We start from the raw sequence: 27,705 nt of genomic DNA, 5'->3' as shown, positions 1-27,705 counted from the left end.
GGTGGTAGGAGCTACTTACTGTCTGGTCTTCCTTTCTTCCTTAATAAGAGAAAACGTATATTGTTTGGGATGGCAACGTACCCAAACTAAATAATAATAATAATGACAACAATGATAACAAGCACTATATATCCCAGTCTTCTTTGCATACACATGTGGGAGGCCAGTGAGATAGAAACAGAAGCAACCAGATGGGACTCCAGAAAACAAGGCTTATTTAGTTGGCAGTCACACCTTTGTGTCTGCTCCTTCATCTTCCTGCCTCGAACATGGACATGACTGGAGCTGTAGCAGTCGTCTCGGGAACATGAGGGAAAGGCAAGGAAATTGTAAAAACTTGGCCCTGGCATATTTGAGCTTCTACATCAGAAGTTGGCAAAGTATGGCCCATGAGCCAAATCTGGCCCAGCCCCAGTTTTTTGTAAATAAAGTTTTATTGGAACACAGCCATGCTCATTTATTTATCTGTGGCCTATTTTGCCCTGTCATGACAGAATAGAGCAGTTACAACAGAAGCCATATGTCCCAAAACACTGAAAATACTTACTATCTGGCTCTTACAGAAAAAGTTTGTCAACCTCTGCTCTAAACCACAGACTTATTATGTAAAAATAAGTAATCTTGTATTTAAGACATGAGGTCAGGTTTCTGTTACACACAGTCTAATTGATATGATAACACATTTCAGGCACTTAGAGTTTACACAAGTATGGAAGCAGGCCTGGATCCAATAGGACTGGTGCCCTCATAAGAAGAGGAAGAGACACGAGAGATGTACTCACAGAGGGACGACCATGTGAGGACACAGTGAGAAGGTGACCAACTGCAAGCCAAGGAGATTGGCCTCAGGAGAAACCGACCCTGCGGACACCTTGATCTCAGACTTCCAGTCTCCAGAACTGTGAGTAAACAAATGTCTGTTATTTAAGCCACCCAGTCTGTGGTATCTTGTTGATGGCAGCCTGAGCCAGCCAAGACAGTATATAAACATACCACAAGGTGCTTTGGGCTTAGGTGTCCCAGAGAGGTAAATATATTATAGAAAATAGCTTAGCCCTGAGGACAGGGATGTGACAGCCCCTGTTTTCATTCAGATGGTTCCCTGAGTTCAGGCTGCCTCATCTGATCCAGAGATTTTCCTTGATTGTTTTATTTGGGAAGCTGGTATTGACGTGGGAGATGCGAATTCACTTGCTGTAATGTATTCTCTCCAGTCTACAAGAAACAACCCTTTTCTGTTTTAAGGGAGAAAAACACACTGACGAGGCACTGTTTGGAGCTTTCTTTATTCACTTATGCTGCCGTGCCTGAACTATTCAGTTGCCTTGTGTTGGACTTGAGGTTTCTGTCTTCCTTTTAATGCTTGATTTCCTGATATTATGTTATAATATTTTGGAAAATAACATTTTCTTAGCCTCAACTGAGCTCAGCCGGAGAATGTTTCTGCTGCCTCGTCTCCCTCCTCCTTGTGTCAGCATTTGGCCATGTGAAAGAAAATGTGGACTCTGCTCTGCCTGGTGGCCTGTGGGGCTGGAGCTAAGTGTTGGATTAGGAAGAGGGCAGCTGTGTGTTTTGTCCCAAAGGGAAGACAAGAGTAAGAACAGGAAGTCTGGCTCCAAGGACACAAACACTTCTTGGCCCTCATGGCCCTCCTCCTTCCTTCCGCATTATATGTACAGGGGGTACCTAAAAGGCTGGTCCAGACCTTTGACAGGGTGGATTCTCTCAGGCCAGTAGAGATGGGGGAATTTCTAGCAGGAGGTTACACTTGGCACGCTTTGATCCACATGCTGTTCAAGTTGACGAGGGGACTGTGGCAGACTCAGGCGAGCTGTCCACCATGTCCGTGCTTTTATCCTCCCTGTTGTACAGCGACAGGATATTCTCAGCATCCTTGCTTCTAGGTGGGTCCTGTTCTCCCCAATAGGTTGTAAGTGGCAGTAATGCGTGTTACCTCTGGGCTGAGGTAGGTGAGCAAAGCATGTCTCCTCCATATGGTTTCTCTCCCTTGTCTGTGGCCCAAAAGATTCAGAGAATTCCAAGGTCCCAGATGGTCATGAATGCTGGGTCCCTAATGGCAAGGAACAGAGCCCCCCATCAACCCACATTCCCTGTGCCATGAAGGAAAAATCATCTCTTTCATGAAGCCCCTGGGATTTGGGGATGTTTGTTACAGCAGCTGGCCTCTCCTGACAAATACAGAGACTTGAGAATGGAGTATTAGAGAGGGTCCAAATTGAACTCTCCGTCTTTCAGGAAGGAGAGTCCCATTCCTTCTACCCTGAGCAACCCCATTTGCAAGGTGATGGCTCTGGGCTCCGGGTTTTTACAGGAGAGCGTGAAGAACTGGGCTGAGCTGGATATGCCCCCTCTTGGGATGGGCTGTGGATGTTCTGCTTGTCGTATTATCCAATACCAAATAATCCAGAATTAAGAGAGGTACCCAGGTCACACTACTGTGCTTTTCCTGTCCGGGGTATGAGATCAATCAGAACTCTGAGTCCCCTGAAGATGGTGGCCATTCTCACTAGTTGTCCTGGGAGGACATCAAGGGTGCTATTCGGGGTGGGAGACGAGGACCTGGAAGACAAATCTTTGATGGGAACAAACTGTTCCTCTTCTGTCTCGCGTTGGGGCTCCATCCAAATGAACGGGTCAGTAGTAGATACCAGGAGGGTGTCCGGGGAGGAGGTGGGTCCATCACCCAGTCACATGGAGGCAACCTGGGAGCGAGAGAAACACTACCCCCAGATTTGCAATAGGTTCTCATTGACGTTTTAGCTTGGTCACTCCTGGGCTGGGAGGCATTAAGGAAAGAGGACTGTCCTGTTCTTGGGAGCAAAGAAGACCAGGCAGTAGGGTCTTTATCTCCAGGTCCAGAAAGAGAGTGGCCATGGCGAGAGTCAGTGGCAGTCCCCAGGGAACAGTGCCCTTCAGAGAGTTATGGGCAGCACAGGAACACAAGGTGACAGGACAAGAAGGAGGCCAGAATGCAAGGATCTGAAGACCACCTCCCATCCCGCCCTGACCCAGCACCTATGGACCAGGCCCCTGGGAAACACAGAAATTGTGGGGCCACTTTTGGGGAGACTAACTTCCCAAAGTAAAGCTTGCAAAAACTCTCTTACCATCATCATTTGGGTTACATAAAAGTAGAGGAATGTTTCCAGCTTGGCAACAGAACAAAGGACGTGCTCTAGCTATTGGATGCCAGCAAGGACCGTGACCCTGAGCCCCAGTGGGGACAATGGAATTCCTGACTCTGGGAACCTTGGTTCCATTAATGTTACAGTCTGAGTAGAAAGTTAAACAATTAGCACACAGGTAAAATGAAAGCCCCCCCAGCTCTCACTTCCACCAGGTCTGAAGTCTGCGAGTCTTCTTTTCCATTTTGACTTGACCACGTCACTGCTTCTGCCTTCCAACTCCACACAGCAGAGTCAAATTCCTGAGCCTTTCAAGACTTTAAATGCTGGTGGTTGGAGGGACTGTCTTGTAGAGAGATCAATACTGCTCCCCTCTGTCCCAGGCAAGGAGACTACAGGGTGTCAGGCAAGTCACAGTGGCTCCAGGATTTAAGGGAAAATTCTGATTCCCACCCCAGGTATAAGTCTGTCTGGAGGAATCGCCACGTACCAAAGAGAGGCTGCCAGGAGCCCCAAGTTCCCTCTCCACCCTCTGCTATCAAAATGGGCTTTCACTGATAGAATCAGCAGAGAACAAGGGACTTAAACCCACAGGAGTTTGCAGAGCTGGAAGTGCCGCAGCTGGAACCAGGGTGCTAAGTGGACTGAGAGGTGGCTGCTGGTCAACCGGCTCTATCTCTTAACTCCCTTATTTATGTATTTATGTATTTATGTATTTATTTATTTATTTATTGCATTACTATTTTCCTAGAAACTCAGACTTGAATCCCTTGAAACCACCACCACCACCACCACCCAAACATAATCCACGTAGTCACCCAATCCAGTGGATTTTACCTCTGAGTTGGCAGTCATGACCTTCCTCACTCTTCTCCCTCTCATCTCTCATCACTCCCCTCAGCTCCTGAAAGAACCTCTAACAGACCTCATGCCTCCAGTCTCTGCGCATCTTCCTGTCCTGCAGAACACACATTTCCGCTCGATTTCCTCCCTGAGTAAAATTCTTCAGACGGTCCCCTGTCTTCAGGATAGAGTTCCCCTGCCTCCTGGGAACGAACAAGCATTATCTCTGGCCTTGGAGGGGGTACTATTGAAGCCATTTAAAAAGTCCTGGCTGCACTGGGCAGGGGGTGGATCCTGGCTGTACCTTCCTGAGCACCTTCAGAAACAATCCCCAGGTAGCTGCCTTCCTCAGTGTCCACCTGGGAACACGTTACAAGCCCAGATGAGCATTCTGATTTCCTAAGGGGACTAGATGTCCCAGTTTGGGCAAAAGGACCTCCTGAGGAGACAGGGTGCAAACAAGACCTCAGTCTGGCAAATTCCCCAAAGGGAGAGAGACTGTCCCGATCTGCCATGAATTTCGATACAGTCACTTCCCAAGTTATATTTTTATTCTACCACATAGTGTTCCCGTGCCCAAAGATGGTGGCAACTCCTTTCCTTCATCCCATGAAGCTGCTCAGGGGCCAAACGTTACAAAGGGCCTTAATTCACTTGGAAATACAGTCGGCACTCTGTGTCCATGGGTTCCATCCACATCCGCCAATTCAACCAACCAGGGATCATAAACATTCCAACAATTACATTGTTGCTTACGTGTGCTATGTAGCCTACGATGGGTGTCTGTATTGAATGTGTACAGACTTCTTCTTCTCCTGATTATTCCCTAAACAGTACAGTGTAACAACTGTTTATGTAGCATTTACACTGTATTAGATATTATAAATCACCTAGAGATGATTTAAACTATACGGGAAGATGGCATAGGTTACATGCAAATACTCTATGTTGTTTTATTTGATAGTTGAGCATCCTTGGACTTTGATATCTGCAAGGATCCTGGAACCAATCCTCCATGGACACCAAGGGATGCCTATAAAAAACACAAAAGGAAACACAATTAATTGTGGCATGTCCTTAATCACTGCTGAGATAGAGATGTACCTGACAACTTTGGATCTCCTCTGTTCATCAATCATTTCCTTCAGTGATTGGAAGGTCCCATGGAAAGTAATGATTCACACCTGGTCTGAGGTAATCAGCCGCCATCTGTCAGCACAAAGTACATACAATTATGGTATTCCATTCCTGAGGTTCAAATGTTTGGCTGCAGCTGGGAATCTAAACAAATGGTGACAGAGAGAAAGACACAATTGTATTCCTTGGCGCCAAGATCTGCAAAGCACATTTCCAGCTGTAGGAACCTGTATCCAACTGAGAAGCCCAGAGTGGAGTCCAAAATAGGAAATGGGCCTGAGCTGTGCCTGGTATCTCGAGACTCCACATCTCCCTAAAATACTAGACTCCAAGGACATTTCATTAAACTGGGGCTGGAAACTAAAAGGAGAGAGCCTGATGAAGAGGTAACTGCAGTGGATGAGAGCCGTGGTCCTCAAAGTGAGGCTCTTCCCTGCACCCCCCCAGCAGTGGCAGTGCCCTCCCCCCCGACCTTACTAGAAATGCAGATTCTCAGGCCTCACCCCAGACCCACTGAATCAGAACCTGGGAGTGGGGCCCAGCAATCTTTATTCTAACAAGCCCCCCCAGGTGACTCTGAGACATGCTAAAAGTTTGAGAAGCCCTGGAATAGAATAAAAAAGTTCCATGACCACCTTCATCTCCTTCCTGGTAAATCAGGGAGTGGGATTTGATATTTCAGGTCCATATGATCCTGAGCCCTGGAAATCCTGACCTAGCTGCTCTCCTACATTACCCCCACTACTAAACACACAGCTTAGTAGGCAATAGACTATACTACATAGTTTAGTAAATGCCAAATTTTAAACAACATTCTTGGTTGGCAAATGATGGATTCTAGATTCATGTTCAGTGGGTACCACTGTGTTGAATTCTGATGATCACATTTGTAAAATGCTCCCTTGTGTTAGTCAGGGTTCTCCAGAGAAACAGAACCAATGGGGTGGACACACACACACACACACACACACACACACGATTTATTAAAAGTGACTCACATGATTATGGAGGCTGAGAAGTCCCACATCTGCTGTCTGCAAGCTGGAGAACAAAGAAGCTGGTGGTGTGGTCCAGGCAAACCTGAAAGCCTGAGAAGCAGGGTTGCCAACAGTGTAGGTCCCAGAGACAGGGAACACGGCTCCTCTGGTCTCTTTGTTCTCTGCAGAGGACCCCCAGCAGGTTACCTGCTGCCCGCCCATCATAGGGAGGACGTTCTGCTTTACTCAGTCCACCAACTCAAATGCGAGTCTTGAAAAAAACACCCTCACAGACACCCCCAGGGTAGTGTTTTACCAGCTACCTGACCCAGTCAAGTGGACATGTAAAATTCACCATCGCACTTCTTTCCCATGGAACCCCTTTCTCCTGACCCATCCTGAGGTATCCTGACCCAGGAATAACTAAGCTATGCCAGGCCAAATTTCCAACGTCGTTCACCCCTAAATTGTTCCCTTTTCATCCAACATTTGCCCAGTAATTTGAGAAACTTATTTTTCTCCCTCTCATTATTCATTTTCTCTCTCACCCTCTTTCCCATTCTTGGCCTCAAACTGGCCTTTCTGGTGACACAGTAGTCGTGGAAGCACACCCAACAGGGACAAGGAACCACCTCCACTTTGAGGTCACGGCCCATGTTACAAACTTCTAAAACCCAAGTAGCAAGATGACGTGCGCAGCTCCATAAAGGTTTCTGCCCTCCTCCTCAACTTCCTCCTGCCTTTTCTCAAGTTCAATGTACATCAAAAGCCTCTATATTTGAAATCATATTTTGCTTTGTTTAGACACTAGTAGATACAGTTATGTCTCTTCACCGTCCCACATCTGGGCTTCCTGCCCATCCCTATGGGAGGTGGCTGGCTGCTCATTCCTGAGTGGTTGTCCTGTCATCCCGAGCCCTCGTGTGTGCAGTTAGCTGTCTGCCTCCTTGCTCGAGGTTTTGTCCCTCTGTGACCAGGGCAAACCCTCACAGAGTACTCTAACCATCACAGGCAATTGATTGGATATTTCTGGAATGCAAAGGAATATATTGTTGTAGGTTGACCTGGGAATTGGTAACATTTGTTTCCGTGAAGAAATGTGTTCAAATAAGAACCAAAGGCCCCTCTTGGGTCAGTCTCCTTGTTATTAGAAACGTCATTAGGCTTTATCGAGTCTTGGCGATCGGGCTGCCCTGTTTTAGGGCCACACGGACTTGATCGTGGGCTAGGTCAGGTGCTCTGGGGAGGCCTCCCAGCTTTTCAGGTGCACTGCCCTGGGCCTGGCTGTTGCAGATGTGGGGCTTCGGTTTCATGTCATCCAGCCTTTCCAATAATATTGCTCTGATAAGTGCCATATTCATTCAAAGCAGTGTCCTGTTACATCCAGGCTGTTCTGAATGGAAAGTTCCTATCCCTACAGAACTTTGGCTGGTATTCCCTCAGGTGATGTCACAAAGGGCAGTCACAGACTTGGTAAGCCCAACAACATGGCCTGGTCCCCCACCCTCCACTTGCTCTCCAGCATTCTCTCTTCCTTTCCCTTCCTCGGTGCCTCCATCCTCTCCCTTTGCTGCCCCTCTTATCCCATTGCCACTTGGCAATTATATGGAACTCAATCATGTTTTTGCTGTATTTCTTTTTTTTTTTTTTTTTTTTGGCTTCAAACAACACAAATTTATTATCGTACAGTTCCATAGATCAGGAATCTGACACACATCTCACTAGGCTAACATCCAGGTCTTGGGAGGGCCGTGTTTCTCTCTGGAGGCTCCAGGAAGAATCCATTTCCTTGCCCTTTCCTGCTGTATTTCTTAAATAAAATTTTACACTCTGCTTTTTTTAAAAAAAGAAGCAAGGGTCTCCTTGACTCCCCCAAAGAAAAGAAAAACTAATGATTAACCCTTTGGAGGTGGCTTGTGATGGATTTTATTCTATGGCTCAGTTTATTGAATTTTTTTAAAGCACCCACCTGTGTTCTGCAAGGTGTGGATTCCCACAGGGTGGAGGGCAAAATCTCCATGCTGCTTAAATGGTCAGATCTGGCCCTTTGTAGAGCTCCCTTCCAATGTTTTGGGAACCATAAGCATAAGAAGGGGTTACAGTAAACTCTTTAGACATGCAGAATGCCACATCCTTAACCTGAGCTCTCTTGTTTCTGTGCCAATAACCCACATCGTCACAAAGCTTTGTAAACTACACGGCGCTGTGAATATAAAAATAAGGTTTTTGTATTACACAGTTGCATTTATTAAACCTGAGACTTGAGAAGCAGAGTCAAGGTCATCTCTGCTCTCCTTCTCTCCCAAGAGCAGAGGTAGCTCTTCCTTCCTGTTTGTTGCTACATTTCTAGATGCAGCATTTGTTCCTGTGTCTGCTCCCTGAGAAACAGTGAGATCCTTCAGGGCCAAGATTTGTGTTTATATGTTTATAGATTTTTTTGTATCCTTCGTGCCCAGCAGAGAACCTAAAATAGAACAAGTGCTTTAAAAAGGAAGAAGAAAAAAAGAAAAACAGAATGGATGGAAGGATGGATGGATGGATGGATGGATGGATGGATGGATGGATGAAAGGATGGATGGATGGATAAAGTGGACCAACAAGTAAGTGAATGTCCTTGCTTCTTGTTTTACCTAACAAACTGCTGTCTCTAAAACGGTAGAATGAGCCTCAGGATTCAGAGTAACACCAAGAAGCAATGGGAGTGTTCTTGCTGATCACATACAAAGCAGAGAACTAAACTAATTATACATCCTGGCTCAGAGTTCTGCTGCAAATTCTCTTTCAGCTCTGAAGTCTGTGGTTCACCAGAACCACACACCTGGAGACCAGCTGCTGGAAAGTAAAATTTTATATAAATAAATGTGTGTGTGTGTGTGTGTGTGGGTGTGGGGAGAGAGAGAGAGAGAGAGAGAGAGAGAGAGAGAGAGAGACCAGTCATGAATCTTTATGGTTTTGAGACATTCGGCTTTTAGGAGGCATCCTGTTTTGATTGGACCAACTTAAGACATATTTTCATTCAAATTGCCAAAGATCACAAGACTTTAACGCCAACAAAATTGGGGCCTAGCTGTCAAGACCATGTGGTACCAACACTGAGAAAAGACTCCAAGCTCTGGAAGTACTTTCCAGGCCATTATAGGGAGAACAGTAAATGCCCCAGCACTGCCCAGATGGTGGGAGACCTGAGCAGAGCCCGCTCCACCCTGGCGATCCCATCCCAGTTTAGTCAATAAGCAGCACAGCTGCTCACAACATGAGGAAGCTTGCAGGCTTTGTACTCGGAGCCAGTTGTAGGGTCATTTTCATGAATAAAGTAACTCAGCTGCTTGCAAGTAAAGAGGGTTGCCTCCTGGAAAGAAAGCATGAACAGTAGTTCTAACAAAGCAGCCCAGGGGAGGAAATGGGCATGCAAAGCATTCTTTTTTGTCCCAAACAACTTCAAAGCTTTGTGCAGACTCATCTAGAAGTATGGATTGGTTATCACATGTGGCATTTCTGCGCAAGTATCAGCGAGGGAAGGAGCAGGGAGGAGACTCCATTTCCTTCCCTGGAGACTAGAGGTGACCCCGAGATGATAGAAGATGACAGTAGGCACTGCTGGGAGACCCACTTCTTCCCTATACCTCTGTCCCCCGCCCGCAGAGAGCAGGCAGTACCCAGGAACGAGGCTGTGTTTTCCTGCTGTGACGTGATTCCCCAATTTAGAGGAACTGGTTCTGTTCTCTCCAAAGGGTAGGATTTGAAGCTGGGGACTTGGCCCAGAGGTACATGGAGAAGGTTCACAGTCATGTAGGGAGTGACCCATGCCAAAGCAGGACAGGCTAACCAGAGAGAGGGAAAAGGTACCTTACCAGACACTTCCTTGCAAGTGAGATGCGGGTAGGCCCCGTGAGCCACACAGCACACTCAGAGCTTTTAAAATCTAGTTTATCTAAGAAAGTAGCTGCAACCTGTTTTCTCATCTGAAAATGAGGTTGGTCAAAAAAAAAAGCATCAGCACCTATTGTGGCATATGAGATCTTATATGCCACAATACAACTTTGTAGCCAATAGGAAGCGGAAAGGTACTCATCAACAGAATCCAGCTTATAATTACCACACAGATCTCTTCCTCCTTCCTCAAAGACATTTCTGCCCTTGTCTCTCTACAGTGCATTAAATTTTTATTATGAAAAAAGTAAATACCGAAACACATGGAGAATGACACCCATGTATGTATTCACTACCCACCATGAACAAACAGCAGCATTCTTCATATTTGCTTCATATCTTTTTCTAAGAAATGAAATATCACAGAGAGTTCAAGTTCCCTTTGTTCCTGTCCAAGTTACATGTCCCTTCTTCACCCAGAGGTAAGCACAGGTGGCGCTAGTGTGTGTGTGCCATGATTTTATGCATTTGTACCCTCATCATTTATCTCCAGATACTTACAATGTTTTGTATTTCAATTTACACACATAGGTTCATACTGAACATAAATAGGTTGGCAACTTTTTTTCTGCTGTTATACTTTTTAGATCTATTTCATGTTAACACATATGACTCTATAATTCATCTTAACTTTTGTAGAGTGTAGACATCATACAAATATATTCTACAACTCCTCCGCTACGGATGGGGTCTTTTACTACTATGAAATGGCTGTAAACCTCCTCACATTCTCTTTATGATGTCTGAGAGTTTCTTTAAGCTATGTTTGTAAAAATAGACGTACTGGGCACATGTGCTATGCACTTTTAATGGCACTAGATATCATCTAATAGCTCTCCAAAATGCACACATCAATTTATATCCCATTAGCAGTACATGAGTTCCCATTTGCCCACGTGGTCCACCACCATGAAGGAACTGTCAGACCTGCTAATGTTCCTCAAGCTGATTGTATGTGATGGTATAATTTTCTTGAATTAAATCTTCACTAATTTGCATTTCCCTGATCATGACTGACCAGGCTTTCCTGTCAGGCGACATTTGAAGTTTCCTCTTTTGTACATTTCTTCTTCATAGTCTTGGCCTGTTTTTGTGTTTGTTTTTTTCTATCGGGCTGTTAATCTTTTACGTAATGATTTATAGAAGATCTTTATATAGTTTGATTACCAATCATTTGTTATCTATGTTGCAAATGTCTTCTCTAAATCTGTCGGCTGCATATTGGGTTTTTAAATGTAAATGAAGTGGTCTTCTGAATATATTCCTCCTGAAATAGGTGGTACTACCCCAAAGTCTGAAGGGAGTCATTACACAGCTATGAAATCTGCAAACACCAACACGGCCATAGTCCAGTTATTACCATGTAACTTTTACATTTAGGGAGCACTTTATTTTTTACAAGGCATCTTTTTTTTTTTTTTTTTAATTGGGGAATATTGGGGAACAGTGTATTTTTCCAGGACCCCTCAGCTCCATGTCAAGTCATTGTTTTTCAGTTTAGTTGTGGAGGGCGCAGCTCCCTGGCCCCTGTGTTGTTAAGACCTTGCACTCTAATCAACAGCCATCCAGCCGCCCTGCAAGGCATCTTTTAATCACCTAATTTCAGCCTCAGATAGCGTCTGAGGCCAGCAGGGCCTCATTTCTCATCTGTAAGATTCAGAAGTTGATCATCAGCGTCTTCTTAATGAGAAAAGTCTGACCTTTTGCCCCTCTTCTGCAGCTGGGGAGACGCAGGCACAGAGGAGGAGAGGAGAGTCACACCCCTCCTAAGGGTACAGGTGGGTTATTTGTCCATTACAGCTCCATAAAGCTGGGGGAGAAAGGTACAGGAGGCCCTACAATCTCAGGCATCTGATCCTTTGGAGGTTTCTCTCCACATGAGTGGCACTGAAATCAGCATGAGGGGACAAGGAGAAAGGCAGGAAGATGGCAGCCTGAGACAGGCACGCTCCCTCACTTGACCTTACAAAATATGGGGAAGATGACAGCGGCCCCTTTGGACTTACACAGGATGAAGGCCCTCTAGTGTTCCTGCTCCCAACAAGAACACACAGATGGACTCTAGTCAACACCTTTTATTGAGTTGCCAGGACGGGGCCAGATTCTTCATTGCACACCTGCTTGTGGAAATGTTACCAGCTCGTTGCTAGAAGCAAGTTTCTGTTACAAAGTTGAAAGGGCAGAATGCAATGCTTTTTTTTTTTCCTTGTTACTAGCACATACAAAAACACTGATTTACCCAGAACTTGTACCTAAGACTGTAACCAAACGGGAGTGGCTCTTATTCTCAGCATTCATTGACATAACAATGGCTGCAACAGTGAGATGGAAGGAAAATACCTGTGCAGCCAGCATGAAACTTTCCATTGGGTCTCGGGCCACACCCAAGTAGCTCTGTGCAGACACCTCTGGTCATGTAGCACACTTGGCATTACCTTGGAGAATTCAAGCCCATTCTATTCCACTCTGGGAGAAGGTGGCTGAGGCAGACCTGGGAGAATGCGGCGATGTCCACATTTGTGGGGACACTGGCTTTGGGTATGATCCACAACAGTGTTCACAAGTGGTGCCTTTTCTGTTTCTGAGAAACCAAATATACATGAACTAATTATGCAAAGTCCCCTAGTTTGACTCACTGGTTTTTGGTTGGTTTGTTTGTTTAATGACAAAACAATCTTAGGCAGACAAATGCAGTCAGAATAGACTTAATAGTTCATCTCATGGTTTATAGAACTACTTGTTTCTGTTACTATGGGAACAGATTGTGAAACACTGTTTTTCCCTGCATTGGGTAATGAGTCAGATTCCTATCCAGTTCAAAGCACCGAGGCAGCACCTTAAGCGTGATAGATGTTCCATATGTACCTGTAAAATGCATAGATCAGTGGCTGATAGCATCCACTGGCTACTGGCAACCTATTCTACCAATTTCAGAGCTTCAAGGAGCTGGCAAAATTTAGGGTGGGAAAGAATTCATTTGGCAACCCAAAAAAACATGAAAAATAATCTCTACAGTATTTCCAGTCGTTCACATTGGAAATGATGGCTCATGGGCACATGTGCTAACATGCCTTCACATTACCTTTTGTTTTAAAGACTCATTAACAAAATGTATGTTACAGCCTATATATATCTTCTAAAAGTTTCTTATGCCCAACATAAACTTTTTTGAGAGTTGAGACCTAAAACTGAAGGAAAACTTCCTACGAAACACTGTGCTGGTTGTGGGGGAAAGAAGAGCGTGAGCCTTCCCCCACCAGAACCATACAAAGCCCCTGAGTGATGAGTACACCTGGGCACAGGTAGGCCTTGGAAGGTGCCCACCATGACTCCAGGAAACAGCATCCAAGTGGCAGGATGATGCCCCCAATGAAGCCATCCTGGGCCACATGGTCAGGACCTCCCTACCCGAGGCACAGGCTCTGCCCTTTGAACCCCCAGGGTCACACTGGTACTGACTGGACCAGAGATGGTGCTGAGCTCCTGGGCCTCCCAGGCCTGTGGAAATCAACCACAATGCCCTGGACCCCCAGCCCTGCCTGGCCTTCCCTTGTGCTCCCGGAAGAGTCCTTCCTGAGAGTCCCTCTGAGAAAGGTCAATAAAAGAGGACAGTTGGACATCTGGGGACACCAGAGTTAGAGCAAAGTCCTAGGAGAGCCAGCACAGGGCCACGTCCCCAGCAGAAGCCATGGTGGTGCCTTCCCAGTGCCTTGGAAATATTCTCCAAGAGCCTGCAGAGAAGACGAAACAAAACGGCCAACAGGGACTCAGGGAACTTTTCTATCTACAGCAATTGAGGGCTTCAGACAAACAACACTGGGCTCGTTTGTCCTTGCAAACCACGCTGTTCATTTGCAAGGCGAACAGCTAGGATTCCACCAGCCTGCTCCCGCCTCCGGTGCCTGCAGCTCAGTTGTAGGAAAGGTAATCGATGAACCGAGAAGGGATGTTCAACTTGGCGATTTTCTCCAGCCCTCTGACGCCGGTGGCCCTCCTCAAGCTCACCCTGCAGAGCTGTGACAGTGTCAGAGGTGTCTCTGAAAACAAGGGAACAGGAAGCACATGACGCTAGCGTAACAGAAGTGAACACAGATTAACATCCTTCAACTGAAACCACCACAAGGTGGGACTGGAAATGCCTCCCTTTTCTGGAAATAGGACGTGTCCTGCGTGCCTTCCCTAGAAGGCTACTAGGAAGGACAGCCTGGGAGAGGAAACAAGAGCCGGAAATGGAATTTCGGTGATGTCCACGGGCATTTCATTTTGGGGGGGTTTTGTGGCATTTTGCTCTTTTTGTTTTTCATGATTCTCTCCCCCCTGCCATAATGTTATAACCTAGCACAAGGATTTGTCAGCAAAGCAGTAATCTACAATAGTAGGCTTGTTTGTCGAACTTCCAGACAAATGAGGGACAGCGTGAAGGTTAGTGTCAGGCAGGTGCTGGCTGCCAGCAGCTGCCGTTCCAGGCCGCAGGCTCTGTTCTCACTACTGAGTGCCGCAGGGGCAGGGGGACCCCCAGAACTGACGCACATTACAAAACAGCTCCCGCAGACAAACAGTACGCAATGCCTGTCCTAGTGACAGAGGCTCAGGACCTCAGAAGCCCGGAGCACTGGCTCAGGAATGCGGACAAACCAGGGCCAGAGATGGAAGATGCCTGGAGGCCCCTGGCAGCTGAGGCTCAGGAACGTTTGCAAAACAGAGCCTGGCTTCAAGGACCTGCCTTTTAGAATGATCTGTGTTTGACAAAAATATAAATTAACCAGAGTATTCTCACTTTATGAAAATGTTTGAAATAAAAAGTTCTTTGCAAGGAAAAAAAAGTTACTGGTGAAATTCATTTTCCCATGTTACTCCCTCCTCCTCCCCCCAATTATTTGGAAAAGAAACATCATCTTCCAGGAAATGTTGACCCAACAGGTATGGATGGAATTGGTCCCTAAGTTTATAATGGATTTTGGTTGGGTAGTTAGGGCTGGCAAAAATTGGAATAAATAGTTCATTTTTAAACTGATAGGTGTTTGAAAGCCTCTTGGGATTCTAATTCTATGGAAATGCATTTAAAAAATTGTACCCCAAGAAGAAATCTGGTCCTTAGCCAGGTTGTTTGTACTTTGTTTCCTGAAGGCTGCCGCTATGATTTCAGCCTCACGTGAACTGAGTCTGACATTGTTTCCAAACTCATAAATGATCAGATACATTGTCAGATCGGGGCTTCTTGCGTCACTGTCTCCCGTGCTGTTTTAAACTGTGTTGCATCATTCAAACCACAAGAGCCTGGCCTCACTTTCGTAGTGCTCGAAGCACTTGGCAGGGGCACTGCTACTCCACGTGTAGTCGGACGGTTTCTTCCCCCGGTTGTCTCGCGCGTAGATGTTGCCTCCAAACTCAATGAGCATCTCGATGAGGTCCACATTCTTCACTTTGGCCGCGTGATGAAGGGCTGTCTCGTGAAGCTTGGCTGCATTCACATTGGCCCCTGCACGTCCAGAGCGGAAACAAAAATTACCAAGGAGAGAACTCGGACTGGAGAGAAACATCGGCTTGTACCTTTCTGCCCAGCACAGCATACAAAAGCAATCTCCACCCAGGAAACAAAACTCAAGACAGACTCTGCTACAACCTTTTCAAAAATCCTTTTTAAAAATCCAAAAGCAATAATTACTTTCTTTTTCTTATAGCAAGAGAGATAAGAACAGGTAGAAATATAAAGAAATGTAAGTAGAGATAGAAAAACAAAAATAAAACAAAAACTTCCCTGTGAGGTAAGAGGCAGCCCTAATGCCTTACGCAGTCTGTGCCTGGTCCTGAGACTGGAAGCTCAGACTGAGGTACTCAGGCTCTGCAGCCTGTCCATGTACACGCACACACATGCACACACACGCATGCACATGTACACACACACAAACATGACCGTGCACATGTACAGGACAAGCTCTAAAAATGTGTGTTGCATGAATGAATGAATATTCCTTAAATATAAACATTTTTCCAAAAGGGCAGCTGGAAAGGAAAACAGGTAGGGGATTGTTCTCCAAACACCCTGAACTTCAGGTAAGAGATGAGGTCTCGTCGCCCAGCCATCCACCTCTTTCCCATGATAATAGTCAATGTTCAGAAAGATGTGCACAAGTAGATAAAATACAGCTCTGTTAGATGCATTAAAAATATATACAGGTTCATGAAAACATGATTTCTGCACAATGTCATCCTTCAGGCACGGCCATCACGGTTCTATACAATGAGATTTCTTGGAGCTTTGGAATTTTTTTTTTAAGAAAATACTACCTTGAAATCTGCTCCTATGTAGATAAGAAGGTGATAAAGGGGATAGAAGGAAAGATTTTTTTATTTCTGTTTTCTACATTCACTGGTTTGAACCTTTTAAAGCCTGAAACCCTACTTTTCTTTTTTTCAATTATGGTTGACATATAATATTATATTAGTTTCTGGTGTGTAAATAGTGGTTAGACATTTATATACCTTATGAAGTGATCACCCTGATAAGTCTAGTACCCATCTGGCACCGTACATAGTTATTACAATATTATTGACTATATTCCCTATATATTCCCTATGCTGTACTTTACATCCCCATGACTATTTTTATAACTGGCAATCTATATTTCTTAATCCCTTCCCCTTTTACACCCATCTTCCCAACCCTCCTCCCATCTGACCACCCTCAAAATGTTCTCTGTTATCTATGAGTCTGTTTTGTTTGCTCATTTGTTTTTTAGATTCCACATACACGTGAGCTCACATGGTATTTGTCTTTCTCTGTCTGACTTATTTCACTTAGCACAATACCCTCTAGGTCCATCCATGTTGTCCCAAATGGCAAGATTCCATTCTTTTTTATGGCTGAGTAATATCCCATTGTATAAATGTACCACTTTATTTTTTATTAGTTTCAGGTGCACAAGACAAAGTAATACTTAGACGTTTATCTTTTATATCCCTCACACTGTGTGAACCCCCCTCCCCCCATCCACTATCCCTCTGACATCGCACAGAGCCATTACATTTCCACTGTCTCTATTCCTAATGCTGTACTCTGCTTCTTGTAAGTATATACATATACATATACATACACACACACACACACACACACACACACACACACACACATAAGCTTGTAGTTGACATTCATTATTGCTCAGCTTCAGCTTCAGGTGTACAGTGCAGAGATCAGGCATCTACATCATCCCTGAGGTGGTCTCCCTAATGAGACAGGTGTCCATCGGATACCCTACAAAATCTTTATAACATTATTGATTCCCCAAATTAATTTTCAAAACCCCGTGGCCATCTTAAATGTACCACTTTTTATTTATCCATATGTCTAGCCATGGACACTTAGGTTACGCCCATATCTTGCCTATTGTAAATAATACTGCAGTGAATATAGGGGTGCATATGTCTTTTCGAATTAGTGTCTTCAATATCTTCAGATAAATACCCAGAGGGATTGCTAGGTCACATGGTAGTTCTATTTTAATTTTTTGAGGAACCTCCATATTGTTTTCCATAGTGGTTGCACCAATTTACAATCTCACCAACAATGCATGAGGATTCCCTTGGAGAGAAATATTTTAAAGAAGTCAAGAAAGAAGAAAAAAAAAGTCAAGCAAAAGCCCAGGAGCAGTGAAGTTATCCCCAAATAATAGATTCAAATCACAATTATAAAATGTCATTAAAGTGGGGTTTTAAAAAATCAGGTCACTAGCATGTGACCATGTAATGGTAAATTTAGAGGGTCAGAATAGGAGGAAATGAGAGAGCGTAAGGTTTTTTGATCTTCTAGTTCCACTGTTCAAAAAATCCTGTTTTTTGATTTCTGACTTAAAATAGTTTCAACTCCCTAGGGAAACATAAAAACTATATTCATGACTGTGGTCACTGCATGATTCTAAGAATACAGCAAGCATTCCATCATGATAAGACAAGTGAAGATATGTTCTCTCCACTTCCCACAGAAGTCAGAAGTCCGGTCAGGAAACAATATCTCAATTCAGAAGAAGGCTAAATTCCCTAATTGTTTAATTTGGCAGATGTGTATTACAAAAATAATATTTAAAAGCAACACATTAAGTAAAAGAAACATTTTGCCTACAGTCTAACCATTCTGCTACATCAGGGGTTTTCTTCCAATGCTTGCCTATATGAATAAAAAATTATATAGTGTTGCAATCATAATGCAAATATGAATTTGAATGCTAAATGCAAACTTGTAATGAAAAATAAGTTGTAAAGTCTACAGAATCTAAAGTCCAAGTAGCTTTCTCTCCAGTCATTAATTCTTGCAATATTCTTGCCAATAGGGAACAAAAGAGATTATCTCTATTTTAGCAACAGAGAAGCGGGTACAGGGGAAGTAACACACCTCCCTTCCATCCCTTTCAACATGGTCCCAGTATACAAGGCCTCGATAGGGTGACTACCCTTTCTAAGAGGTACAAAACAGTATCTTTTAAAAATGTGTTCTTGGCATCATTTGATTGGATGTAAAGAAAGGCGTGGTGACTAAGAGGGAAGCTGGCACGCGCTGCAGCAGATGGGAACAACAGACCAGAGGAACATGGCAACATGGGTGGGTCCTGAAAACACAGGGCTGAGTGGGAAAACAGGAAAGCAAGTCAGATCTATAACATAATACCATTTATGTCCATTAAAAAGACATGCCTCCACAACTGACAATGCGTATCTTACAAAAACAGATACACATTAGAATGGTGGGACGGGGGGAGGGGGGGGGCCAGAGGAAAGAAGAGGGGGCGGGAGAAGCAGGGGTAAAGTGGTTTTGTGTGGACTAAGGATGATAGTGTGCCTTGAACCGAAGGGGGAGAGAGAATGAGAGAGCATGAGCATCAGCGAAACAGTTAATGCCATCAGGGCATTAAAAATTCTCAACTTCATGCTTCGGAGACAAGGAGTCAAAGTCTGCTCATTATCAAAATCCTGATTTCAAAACACAGTGGGATTGCAGTGGACTCAGCATGACCCTTAGCTGGCAAAAACAAGGAGGGGCTGTCACGAGCTTAGCACGCCAAGACCCCTGTGCAATTCCTGGGCAGAGCTCAGTACTGTGCTCGCTGATACAACAACTGAGAAATGTGTGATGAGTACTGTGCTGGGAAGGTGGATGCAAACACTGTGCAATCAGCTCCTCCGAGCGCTTCCAGCAGAGGTAAACATTTATTGTTGGTGATGAGATTAAAAATTACCCCACCACAATAAATGGACTTTCCCCTTCCCCAGCCCTCCTCCTCCTCCTCCGCAAAAACCACGTGTGCCTCAGCCACTTGGCCTCACTGCCTACAAAAGATGGACAGCCTTCGTATCCACCCCTGAGGGCACCCACAGCCTGGCTCCTCTGAAATCACGTGCAAACGCACCAGCATGCATGTTTTTCTAGAGATGAGGTCTGTTGCTTTCATTAGATTGAGAATCATTGCTTTAAAAAGAATCCATGTGCTGTCCTTTTCTCTCTACTTTTCCTATGGTTGTTTTGTGTTTTTTGTTTAAAAAGTGTTCTGAAATGAAACGAATTACAACAAAAATATTGTTTTCTTAAAAAAGAAAAAGACTCCATGTAATCTAGGAAGGGATGTGAAGCAGACCGAGATTAGAATAGCAATCAAGGATTGAGGCTAGAGCTGACAGCGCAGTGGCACTCCACATCACATGGTAACACCGACACATAGGGAGCTTTCCCCAGGAGAATTCTGTCCATCCCTCTTTCAATTTGTCAGGAGTATGGAAATTCCCTTTGAAATCTACCTACCAGGTCCCCTGTTTCAGGCTGTCATGGACATTATGGTCTCCCTCCCACTCCTCTCCAACCCACGGCACTGAACTGCCACCCTACAGTATGGCATGTGGTCTAGGATGGGGGTGGGCAGGATGAACTATGTCCAGCTTCCAGTGTGGGCCCCGGTTGGGTTTATCCCTGCTCCTACCCAGGCCGGAGCCAATCAGAATTTGGCAGAGTCTAGTAGCCAAAGCAACTGGATCAGGTTTGGACATGTGACCCAATTAAGGCAGATGGGACATAATGGGAGGTGTGAGGGAGACATCTGGGAAGAGAGTTTTTCACTCTTCCGAGAAAGCTATCAGAAACCTCAAGAAATAAAGCATTTGGATTTCAGCCCAACTCTGCTGCAGCCATTTTATCCCATTGGGTAAATGGCAGATGGTCAGGTGAACACTGAGGAAAGCAGAAATGCAAAATTCAAAGAACGTAAGTTCTTGGTGACACTGTTGAACCCCTGGGTCAAACTGACCCAGAAATTTGCTCTAGTCTGATCTTTTCAGTTTTCTGAACCAAGAAATCAGTCCCCTCACCCAGGTGGAGTTGGTCTCCTATTACTTACAAAGGGAAAATCACATCTATAAAGTCCTAACTAATTCAGAGAGGATGTGGGGGTTAAAACCACTAATTTGATCCTTCCCCCATAGCCACAACAAAAAGAATGAAAAACATGGAATGAAGGTGTGCTGAGCACGTATATATACTACCAGGCCCTCTGCAGAGAGTTGATGCACTGTAAAATCTTTATTTGAAAAGCTCAACAATAATGATTGACAGAAATGGGAGCCAACCATCTGATGAGTGACTTGACTAGAAGACTTATGACTGTTTCTAATCTAGATATTTTAAAATTGTATAAAAAATAAAAACTGTCCCCATGACCTACCTTACACAAAATGAATCTTTTTCACTGAAAAGACTTAAAAGTGACACCTTAAAGTGAATAACACTAATAGAAAACTACATACAACTTAAGCTCAAATGACCATCACATGAAGAGAATTCACAAACTTTCTATTTCTGAACAGTTTTGTTTTTATCCTAAGCTGTACCCAGAATGAATGAGCTAAAATTTTCTCTCAACAAAAATATTGAAGTTGGGTTCACAGTAAAAGCTCCTTGCCAATACCCACTTTGCATTGTAAAATCCCTGTGGTAGACAAGTCCTGAATCTAACCTTCACTAGGCTGGGTTGTTCTTTATTTTGTTTGCTTTTTTCACCTTGGGAGCCTCTCTAGCCTGAGAATTTTTAATTAAAAAAATTTTTTTTTCACTTACAGTTGACATACAATATTATTAGCTTCAGGTGTACAACATAGTGATTAGACATTTACATAACTTATGAATTGGTCATTCTGATCAGTCTAGGACCCATTTGACACCATACATTCTTATGACAATATTATTGGCTATAGTCCCTGTGCTGTACTTTATATCCTTGTGACTGTTTTTATATCTGACAATTTGTACTTCTTAATCGCTTCATCTTTTTCACGCATCCCCTCAAACCCCCTCCCACCTAGCAACCATTCATTTGTTCTCTGTACTTATGAGTTTGTTTCTGTTTTGTTTGTTCATTTATTTTGTTTTTCTTAAGATTCCACATATAAGTGAAATCATATGGTGTTGTCTTTCTCTGAGGTGTCTTGGTGTGGGCCTCTTTGGGTTTATCTTATTTGGGATTGTCTGCACTTCCTGGGCTTGTATGTCTATCTCCTTCAACAGGTTAGGGAAGTTTTAGCCATTGTTTGTTTAAATAGGTTTTCAGTCGTTCTCTCTCTTTCTTCCCCTTCTGGTACCCCTATCATGTGAATGTTAGTATGGCTGAAGTTGTGCCAGAAGTCCCTTAAACTAGCCCCATTTTTTTTAATTTTTTTGCAGTTCCAATTAGGTGTTTTCCTCTACCTTGTCTCCCAGATCATTGATTGGATTCTCTGTTTCATCTAATTTACTGTTGATTCCCTTTAATGTATTCTTCAGTTCAGTTAGTATATTCTTCATTTCTGACTGGTTCTTTTTTATGGTTTCTATCTCTTTTTTGAAGTTCTCACTGAATTCATCTATTCTTGCCCTAAGTTCATTGAGTAGCCTTATAACCAGTGTTTTGAACTCAACATCTGGTAGATTGCTTGCCTCCATTTTGTTTAGTTCTTCTTCTGGAGTTTTGTCCTGTTCTTTCATTTGGGACATGTTTCTTTGTCTCCTCATTTTGGCTGCCTCCCTGAGTTTGTTTCTACATATTAAGTAGGTCTGCTATGTCTCCCAGGCTTGGCAGAGTGGCCTTATGTAGCAAGTGTCCTGTGAGGCCCAGTGGCACAGTCCCCCTGATCACCAGAGCCAGCTGCTCCAGGATTGTGCCTATGTGGGTTGTGTGTGCCCTCCTGTTGTAATTGAGCCTTGGTTGCTGTTGGCATGTCAGTGTATGGATTTGACCCTCAGACTGACTGGTTGTGAGGACTGGTGGTGACTACAACAGACAAGCTTATGTAGGGCTGACCTACCTATGGAGTGGGAGTCTCTTCAGCGAGGCTATAGTGCCAGCTGAGTCCACCCTTCAAGTATGTCGTTTGTGGAGCTGGTTGGGTAGTGCCTGGTGTGGTCTGAAGCTGACTACCGGGTGTATTGATTCTAGAGTCTCTTGGAATGGGATCTGGTGCAGGCCAAGGTCAGCCATCATTTGTGCCTGGCTTGGGACCACCTAGTGGGAGCTACAAAGTGACCTGTGGTTGGTTGCCACTTGTGCTGGGCTTCACGGCATTTGGGAGAGGCTATCCTGTGAATTGAGGCTGGCTGCCACTTATGCTGGGCTTGGTAGGCACCACAATGTGAGCTGAGGCCAACTGCCTCCTGTGCCAGGTTTGTGGCCATTTAGTTGAAGCTATGTTCCAGGCCAACTCTAGCTGCAGCTTATGGCAGGATTAGGGCCACCTGATGGGAGTTACAATGCAAGTTGAGACCGGTAGCCACTTATGCCAGGTTTGGGTTCACTGAGTAAGAGGTACAGGGCATGCCAAGGTAAGACACTGCTTGTTTGGGGTTTGTGGACCTTTCAGAGATTTTCAGAAAGTCCACAGCACAAGCTCACTAGCTGAGGCAGGCCATTTGGGTGGAAAAGACCCTGGAAGTGGCTTGGGTTGGGCACATGAGTCGAGCGGGACAGGGTCTTAGGGATTCACCAAGGCAGGGTGAGAGGTGATAGCCAGGTTAATGGAGAACTCAGATTTGGTGCCTGCTGGTTGGGTGGGAGGGGGCTCAACAAAGGCACAATGGCACCTGCCAGCACTTCTGTCCTCGGAGAGAGCTGCCCTGACCCCTTCCCCTCTATCGTTCACCCTAAAGCCAGTCAGTTCAGTTCCTGTTATGTCCCTGGCACTCTTCAAGCTGCCACCCTGGCACTGGAGCCCAGGGCGAGTGAGTCTGTGAGCAAGTGAGTCTGTGTGCAGGCCCCTCAAGAGGAGCACCTCGGTCACCTGCAGCTCTCCATCTCACCCGGACGGAGTCCCTGCTGGTTTTCACAGCCAGAGTTATGGGGTCTCCTCTTCCCAGCACTGGAGGCCTGGGCTGGGGAGCCTGATGTGGGGCTAGGACCCCTCACTCCTCAGGGGGGACCTCCACAGCTGAGATATGCCTCCTGATTCTTAATCGACACACCGTCAGTGTGCGACCCACCCATTCAGCATCTCCACCCCTCTTACTAGTCTCAACGTGGCTTCCTTTTTATCTCCCTAGTTATAGGAGTTCTGTTCAGCTAGTCTTCAGGTGGTTCTCAGTGATGGCCGTTCTGTAATTCAGTTGTGACTTTGATGTGGTCATGGAAGGAAGTGAACACAGCATTTACCTACTCCGTCATCTTGACCGGAAGTATCCTGAGCATTTTTAGAACACTCGACAACAACTAGGATTCCAAATGCCGCCAACCCCATTTTCCACTGGATCCCCATCTCTTTCTGAGTTCGACAGCAACCTTATTAGGCAGGTATTGGATGGTCCCCTGTGGCCACTAAAAATGATTGGCATTTGTGGAGCACTACTATGTACTGGGTCCTGTGGAAACAAATCCTCCCAACAAACCTGCAAAGTAGGTTTTATTTTTCCAGTTTTATAGATATAGAAACTGAGGCCCTATTCTCAGCTGGCAAGCAGAAGAGCCAGCTTCAAACCTGGGCTGGCTGACTCTACCACCTAGCTCTCTGCTGGCATATGGTGCCGGTAAACACGACACACCTGCATGGAACAGTGCACATGTAAACATTGATGCCCCTACACTGAACAGAGCAGGTATAAACGCAACACACCTGCATTGAGCAGCACTTTGACACAATCCAGATGCTCCCGGGCGCAGGCAACGTGCAGCGGGGTCCCAAAATGGCAATCATGTGCTTCCAGGTTGGCCCCAACGTCAATAAGAAGCCTCACACATTCAGAACTTCCTTAAAAGAAATGGAAAAGAATGAAAACTGTCAATGAACATATGCATTTGAAATGACAAGCGTGATAGGACCAGCAGCCGGAACAGGTAAGCCCCAGGCTTGCTTGCAGGACTACATCCCAAGCTGAGAGAGCAGTTCAGGACCCCATGTGGCCCTAGGGAGCAAGAGGATGGCTCTCCTTTCTCCTGAGGGCACAGTGGTTCTTCTCCAAGCCTGCCTGGTAGTGGCAGAAAGGGAGCGCACAGCCAGCCTATTGCTGGGAAAACAGCAAGTTGGGGAATACCACTTCTGAACAGGAAGAGAAGACTCTTCTCACTGCTCCGCTGTGAGAGAAGGTGCTCTGCCGCCTCAGGGCTGCCTCCTAAACTGCCCTGGGAGCATCGAGACTGGAGGGGATGACATAAACCTGCTGGCACCCCCAGTCCAAACCTCCTGGGAAAACTACCTAAACTCTCTTACCACGCGGTTCCCAGACCAGATCTGCCTTTGCTGCCTCTTCCTCCTCTCTGGGTATCTTTGATGCAGATTAGGGTCAAGGTTTACCCTGTACAGGACTCCATCCTCTCTCATCACTTGATCACACTTCCTTTTGACACTACCGAGTTTCCACCTCTATCTCTGAAACCCAGCCCCTGGTCTACAGCCGTCTGCTGGCCATTCTCATTTGGATGACTTGACCCTACCAAGTCTTCTCCCTCCCCTTCCTGAGGTCGCCTCCTCCTGGCCAATCTGTCTCAGCCATTGGCTGTACTTCCCACTCAACCTGAGTCAGTTTTGACCCCATGCTCTCCTCTCCCTCATATCAAAGCCCATTAATTCTTCTCTCAAAGTTTTCTGAATGAATCCCTCCCACTTAGGCTCTAAGAGCTTTGCACTTGAACCATTATGATGCCCCAACTCACCTCTCTACTTCCAGGATGTCACCCCCCCACCACCACCACCACTATTTCAGTCTATTGAAGGATAGCAGAACATGCTGCCCCAAAATATGCCTCTTTGGTATATGGTTTATTTTGAGCTGAAGACAATTGAGAAGAAACAGAAGAAACGCTCTCTGCCCTACCCCCAGATGGCCTAAAAGTAGGACATATATTCATAAAGGTGTCCCCTTCCCCTCTCTACCAGGAAGGACAGAAGTTAATCACCAGAGACCACTCTAAGTGGAGTTGCTAAAATCATCCCCGTCTACCATTAGTTCCCCCGGTATTTGCCTCCCCACTACTTGCCATCTTAGAAACTCAAAGTCGTTTGTTTGTTTGTTTGTTTGTTTGTTTTGTTTGTTTGTTTCATTTTGTTTTGGTCTTATCGTTCCTCTAAAAATGTATTGTATGTGAGATGCACCGCTCACATTAACAAACTTCTGTTTTCTCTTGTTAATCGCTCCCTTGTCAGCCTAATTGGTGGGGCCCAGCCAGTGAACCTAAGACAGGTGAAAGAAAAATGTTTTCCTCCCCTACTCTATACATGGATGACCACTAAACTAATCTTTCAAAAATGTTGTTTTTCTTGTCATTCAATATGTGCTCAGAAATCGTCGAGAGCTGCCTGTAGCAATCACCAGTGCCTGTGGGTGACGAAAGATGACCTAACTGGGAAGTGGGGTGTGAGGCCACAGAGAACAGTGGCCCTGCATGAAGGCATGGAAGAGGGTACACCACACACCCCACTGAAGCACAACAAAGACAAACACCGTGCTGGTCAATCAAAATGTAGGGCACAAGTTTGCAACCTTTGCTCAGAAGAGTAGAACCCAAAATCCTTAGTCTGTCATTAAAAAATTTTCCACCAGCTGGTCTCGCCCTAAATTTCCATTCTTATCTGTTGTTGCTCATCTGTTGGGAGCTTCTGATCCAGTAAGATTAGACATCATTTTCCCTAGACATGGCCTTCCTCTTATGCTCCCACATCTAAGGTCCATCCACTCTTGGAGGGCAGTTGAAATCCCACCTGCTCCCTGAGCCTACAGGACCAGCTTCCCCTCCTGCTGAGAGCACGTCCTCAGGGATGTGACTGGGTCTCGTCTCCCAACAAGATCAGGGGTACAAGGCAAAATGGCAGCAAAGACCAAGAAAGACACTGCAGAGTGGACCAATCTCCAGTGTGAATGCCTGAAAGGCACTGAGCATCTACTAAGAAATAGAATCCTATCATGGAAACAACAGCCCCCTAGTCCTGGGTGAGGACTGTATCTCTAAGAGGACAGCTGAGGATATCCGTGCCAAGTGACCAGGAGCCAGATACAGAGAGGGAACTCTCTTAGGCCAGCCAAAGGCTTCTAATTCCCGTCCATACGGCTCCCTTCCACCCAACTCACCACTCATGCAGGCTTCGTGCAGTGGAGAGGCCGTATACAGGGGTGGGTTGACCTTGGCCCCATAGGAGAGCAAGAGCTTCACACACTCGATGCTGCCTGAGGCACAGGCATCGCAGAGTGGGGTGCTGCCGTCAATGTTCCGGGCGTCCACCTCATGGGGAGGAAGAAACAGGTGTCACAAGGTGGGGTAGAAAACTCGCTTTCTCATCTCGATGCACATTCATCTTGGCAAAGACATTTCTTGGCTCTCTTTGAGAAGTTCTTAGGTTTTCTAGTATGTGTTAAAGGTGCTGTGCCAGGTAGGGGAGTTCTCAGATGAAAAGAAACCTGGGTTGGGATGGCCTACTAGCCTCCTAAGTACAGGTGTTGTCCTGTCTGGGGCTCTCTTCTTTCTAGGGCGTATCAACTCAGCCTCACTCTCGCCACCACCCCACACCTAATATGCACAAAGTAGGCAAGGAGAGCTCCAGGTTCAGGCTGCGGAAGGCGGGGCGTAAAAATGGGCTTTAACTCCAGCCTCAGCCAGGAGTGCCTGAAACTGCTCAGTGTGCCTCCTTCTAGTTGGAGAATCACATGGCAGGAAAAAGGCAACTCCCCAACTGGCAGGTTCTGCTTTGAATTTGTCCAAATTCAGCTGCTATTTGGGTACATGCTGAAGCTTGTTCCCTTACCTCCTGAACCGCCTTCATGGTCAAACATTGGGGAAAAGTAAGCAGTACACCATGAACCCTGACCCTGGAGCCTACATTCTCCAATGCAATCCATCCCGGCAGCGTCCAGGCCAGCCCCTGTCAGCTCACCCAGCTCACTGTCAAATATCCAGCAATCCCGCCAGCCGGCATGCATTGGGTATGGCATGAGTCCTTACACCAGGGAAAGCAGCAAATCAGAATCTTGTTTATGTTCCTTTTAACCTTTTTTTCCAGGGAGCAGTGTGCCAGCATCCCACTTAGTCATCCTGCTCTCTGAGCCCAAATAGCAGCGCTTCAGCCAACGCCCCACCAGCCCTCCAGAGAGCCTGTGTCTGTGATGTACTCGGCCTCTTAGGACCCTGCCCAGTGCAGGGGAGGGCACTCCTTCCACCATTTTGCTAAAACTGCCTTCCGTTTTACTG

General features: G+C 45.5%; 1 protein-coding gene across 4 annotated transcripts in view; it reads right to left on the bottom strand.

The window, feature by feature from the left end:
• Positions 1 to 12,093: 12,093 nt before the first annotated feature.
• ASB13 (ankyrin repeat and SOCS box containing 13) overlaps positions 12,094 to 27,705 on the bottom strand; it is a 31,818-nt gene continuing 16,206 nt past the window's right edge. For all 4 annotated transcript variants that reach the window (XM_019738269.2, XM_074325038.1, XM_074325040.1 and 1 more), the window contains 4 exons: positions 26,592 to 26,742; positions 24,143 to 24,277; positions 15,321 to 15,512; positions 12,094 to 14,070 (listed from right to left, as the gene is read on the bottom strand). In XM_019738269.2, the coding sequence (XP_019593828.2) occupies positions 13,943 to 14,070; positions 15,321 to 15,512; positions 24,143 to 24,277; positions 26,592 to 26,742 (606 nt within the window). In that variant the 3' untranslated portion in view covers positions 12,094 to 13,942. The remainder of the gene's footprint in view (positions 14,071 to 15,320; positions 15,513 to 24,142; positions 24,278 to 26,591; positions 26,743 to 27,705) is intronic.

The sequence above is a fragment of the Rhinolophus sinicus genome, linkage group LG02 (genome assembly GCF_036562045.2).
Source record: "Rhinolophus sinicus isolate RSC01 linkage group LG02, ASM3656204v1, whole genome shotgun sequence".
Lineage (NCBI taxonomy): Eukaryota > Metazoa > Chordata > Mammalia > Chiroptera > Rhinolophidae > Rhinolophus > Rhinolophus sinicus.
Note: the sequence above shows the minus strand (reverse complement) of the source record. Positions and strands in the feature narration are given on the sequence as shown.